We start from the raw sequence: 4761 nt of genomic DNA, 5'->3' as shown, positions 1-4761 counted from the left end.
AGCGGTTTGCATGGCAGACGATCAACCTGTTTAAAGGAACAAGATCACTGGCCTTAGGGACTTTAATGTATGTTTGCTTTTACCGTTGGTTTGGTTAATACATTTGAGTACCTTTTTGATAAAAAATTTGCTAAGTGGGTAGAAGGTGCCCCTACATTTTGTAACCTTGTTGCACCTCCATATAATCAACATGTTTTTAGAACCATATAATCAATATGTTGGGAATACGGTTCTGGTCGTGGTTCATGATCTACTATAACACCAAAATAAAAGAAAATAATAAGATAGGGGGAAACTTTGTTTTTGCCAGCCTAGTTTGCCCACTTTGGTTATGCCACTCTAGAATTTGACATATCACTTTTGCCCCTCTTAGTTTTTTATAACACATCACGAATGCCATTCTGTGGCAATAGCAATATTTTTTACTTTTACCACTCTTAGATTTTAATAATGTATCATAATTGCCATTCTGAAATTTTTGCTTTTGCCACAATGGAATTTGTGATGTATGTTCAAAAGTTAAGAGTGGCAAAAGTGAGATGTCAACTTCTAGAGTGGCATAAGTAAAGTGGTTAAAAGCTACAGTGGCAAAAACAAAGTTTATAGTGGGCGGTGGAGGGCTCATTCTTCTACATACGGGGCCCCAAATCAAGGAAGCAAGCGGGACGGGCTCGCGGACAATTCCGCGATACAAGCTTAGTGTTCCTTCTAAAGTTAGTGGTGAACTAAAGAGGACTTTCACAAGGGATGAGTGAGCCGCGGCTTGCATCCCTACTCCAAATTAAATTAAGGCATTGCTACATTAGACTTGAAAGATGGATCATATAATCTGTTGCTGGGTTTTCATGCACGCCCATCATTTTCAATCTTGTACGTCTGTTTTCGCTTGCAGTGACGACCTCACTGCACCCTGACGTGCATATGTAGCTTGTCGCACGGGCGCCTTCCTTTCTCTCTGGCCATCCATGTCGGGGCCCCAGCCATATGCAATGCAGACAACAACGTACGCTGCAAACCACGCAACACAACACACTCATGGATCACATTTACTTTTACTGTTGGTTTGGCTAATGCATCTAAGCTTTGTTATTTTTTTGTGGAGTGGGTTGAAGTTGCTCCTACATTTTGTAACCTTTGTTGCATCTCCGTATATTCAACATGTTTTTTAGAACCATATAATCAACATCAAAACATGTTGGAAATATGAATCTCGCCAAGCTTTATGATGTACTAACACCAAAATAATAGGAAACAATAAGATAGTGGGCGGAAGATGGCTCATTCTTTTACATATGGGCCCCCAAATCAAGGATGCAAGTGGGGCGGGCTTGCCGACAATTCCACAATACAAGCTTAGTGTTAATTTTACAGCTAGTGGTGAAGTAAAGGGCGAGTTTCACACGAGATAAGCGGGCCGCGTGCATCCCTACTCAAAAATAAATTAAAGCATTGCTATGTTAGATTAGATAGATGGATCATATGCTCTGCTGGGCTGGCATGCACGTCCATCTGTTTCGATCTTGTACGTCTGTTTCCGCTTGCAGGGATGCGTTCACTACACCTTGGCGTGCATCTTCTGCTTGTTGTGGCGCGATGAAAGAAACAGACACCTTTCTTTCTCTCTAGCCATCCACGTCGGCGCCCCAGCCACCTGCAATGCAGACAACAATAGCCGCAACAGACCACGCAACACAACACACACTCACGGATCATGTTTACTTTCAAAATGTTGGCTTGGTTAATTAATACATCTGAGCACTTTTTTGTTATATTTTTTGTTGAGTAGGTTGGAGTTGCTCCTAATGCTTTGTAACCTTGTTGCATTTCCATATAATCAACATGTTTTTTAGAACCATATAATTAACCTGTTGGGAATACGATCTCACCACGGCTCGTGATCTATCAACACTAAAATAGAAGGGAACACCATGTGGGCCTCCAAATCAATGATGCAAGTGGGACGGGCTCACGAACAATTCCAAAATACAACCTTAGTGTTAATTTTACAGCTAGTGGTGAACAAGAGGAGTTTCACACGGGATAAGCAGGCCGCCGCTTGCATCGCTGCTACAACTGAAGCATTGCTACATTAGATTAGATAGATGGATCATATGCTCTGCTGCTGGGTTGGCATGCACGTCCATCCGTTTCGATCTTGTACATTCATTTTCGCTCGGATGGATGCTTTCACTACACCTTGGCGTGCATATGTTGCTTGTCGCGGTGCGACAAAAGAAATAGACACTTTTCTTTCTCTCTAGCCATCCACGTCAGCGCCCCAGCCACCTGCAATGCAGACAACAACGACCGCAACAGACCACGCAACACAACACACACTCAGGGATCACATTTACTTTTTAAAATGTTGGTTTGGTTAATTAATACATCTAAGCACTTTTTTTGTTGAGTAGCTTGAAGTTGCTCCTAACGCTTTGTAACCTTGTTGCATTTCCATATAATTAACATGTCTTTTTTACAACCATATAATCAACCTATTGGGAATACGATTCTCGCCATGGTTCATAATCTATCAACACTGAAATAGAAGGAAACAATATGATAGTGTGTGGCAGAAGGCTCACTCTTCTACATATGGGCCTCCAAATCAATGATGCAAGTGGGACGAGCTCACGAACAATTTCAAAATACAAGTTTAGTGTTAATTTTACAGCTAATGGTGAACAAGAGGAGTTTCACACAGGAAAAGCAGGCCGCCGCTTGCATCCCTGCTCCAACTTGAAGCATTACTACATTAGATTATATAGATGGATCATATGCTCTGCTGGTGGGTTGGCATGCACGTCCATCCGTTTCAACCTTATATGTCCATTTTCGGTTGCAGTGACACCCTTACTGCACCCTAGCGTGCATCTGTTGCTTGTCGCGGCGCGACGAAAGAAACGGATGCCTCCCTTTCTTTCTAGCCATCCACGTCGACGCCCCAGCCACCTGCAATGCAGACAACAACGACCGCAACACACCACGCAATACAACACACACTCACGGATCATGTTTACTTTTAAAATGTTTGCTTGGTTAATTAATACATCTGAGCACTTTTTTTTAGTAGGTTGAAGTTGCTCCTAACGCTCTGTAACCTTGTTGCATTTCCATATAGTCAACATCTTTTTTTACAACCATATAATCATCATGTTGGAAATACGATTCTCGTCACGGTTCATGATCTATCAACACTAAAATAGAAGGAAACAATAAAATAATGTGTGGCAGAGGGCTCATTCTTCTACATATGAGCCTCCAATTCAATGATGCTAGTGGGACGGGCTCACGAACAATTCCAAAATACAAGCTTAGTGTTAATTTTACAGCTAGTGGTGAACCAGAGGAGTTTCACACGGGATAAGCAGGCCGCCGCTTGCATCCCTGCTCCAATCTAAAGCATTATTACATTAGATTATATAGATGGATCATATGCCTGCTGCCGGGTTGGCATGCACGTCCGCCCGTTTCAACCTTATATGTCCATTTTCGCTTGCAGTGACACCCTTACTGCATCCTGGCGTGCATCTGTTGCTTGTCACGGCGCGACGAAAGAAACGGATGCCTTCCTTTCTTTCTAGCCATCCACGTCGACGCCTTAGCCACCTGCAATGCAGACAACAATGCCCGCAACAGACCACGCAACACAACACACACTTACACCAGTGACCACGCACGCGCGCGCTATATAGCCAGCTCTGCGCCGCGCCGCTCCTCACCAGTCACCACCACTCCTCGGTCTGACAGAAGCCGTTGCTTGCGTCGGAGACGACCGCACTGACGCGATGGAGATGCCGGCGCCGATCAAGACGGGGTCGTGGAGCCCTGAGGAGGACGCCCTGCTGGTGGCCCTCGTCCGGCAGCATGGCGCGCGGCGGTGGAGCGTGATCAGCGCCGGCGTGCCCGGGCGCACGGGCAAGTCGTGCCGGCTGCGGTGGTGCAACCAGCTCAGCCCGGCCGTGCAGCACCGTCCTTTCACGGCGCAGGAGGACGCGCTCATCATCGCCGCGCAGGCGCGCTACGGCAACAAGTGGGCCGACATCGCGCGCCTCCTCCCCGGCCGCACCGACAACTCCGTCAAGAACCACTGGAACTCCAACCTCCGCAGGTGCCAGCGCCGCGCCAAGGCCATGGCCGCCGCCGCCGCCGCGCGTGCCGCCGCCTCCTCCTCGTCGTCGTCCGGATCGGCCGCGAGAGCCAAGACGCAACAGCAGGAACAGGTCGTGGTGATGAACGGGACGCCGCCGGCCGCCGTGCATGGAGCGGGTAGTGCTGCTGTCGATGACCCGCTGCCAATGCCGTCGCTGACGCTGAGCCTGGGCCTGCCCCAGATGGCCGCGGACAGGGCGTCGGAGGAGGCAAAGGCAAAGGAAAAGGAAAAGACACCACCGCCGGTGGGCGTGGGGGACGATGAAGTGCGGCTGATGGCGGCGATGCGGCAGATGGTGAGGGAAGAGGTGGAGAGGCAGGCAGGGCAGCTCTTGTACTCGGTCGTCATGGCCACCACCGCTGCCAGGACCGACGGGACATCGCCGTCCGATCGCCCAACCAACGGCCACCACTAAGGTGGGTAGTAAATCATATATGGATGGTTTTCAGTGTAATCTCTGTCATTTAAGTTTGTGTTGTTTCAAAACATCCCCCTGTTGAATCATGTATTATGTTCCATGTTTGATATTGGCATGTTGCTTGAATTTGCAACTCGCGTGAGTCGATTTCTGGCCGGAGACGAGGTCGCCAGGAGCGACCCGAAGTTGGGGA

The 4761-nt window shown here is 47.9% G+C and overlaps 1 protein-coding gene across 1 annotated transcript; it reads left to right on the top strand.

Moving 5' to 3' along the window:
• The first annotated feature begins 3714 nt into the window (after positions 1 to 3714).
• On the top strand, positions 3715 to 4694 carry LOC123100349 (transcription factor MYB73). The gene has a single exon (XM_044522287.1). The coding sequence runs from the start codon at positions 3786 to 3788 to the stop codon at positions 4563 to 4565; it is 780 nt and encodes a 259-aa protein (XP_044378222.1). The 5' UTR covers positions 3715 to 3785; the 3' UTR covers positions 4566 to 4694.
• Positions 4695 to 4761: the final 67 nt, after the last annotated feature.

Source organism: Triticum aestivum, chromosome 4D (assembly GCF_018294505.1).
Source record: "Triticum aestivum cultivar Chinese Spring chromosome 4D, IWGSC CS RefSeq v2.1, whole genome shotgun sequence".
Classification (NCBI taxonomy): Eukaryota; Viridiplantae; Streptophyta; class Magnoliopsida; order Poales; family Poaceae; genus Triticum; species Triticum aestivum.
Note: the sequence above shows the minus strand (reverse complement) of the source record. Positions and strands in the feature narration are given on the sequence as shown.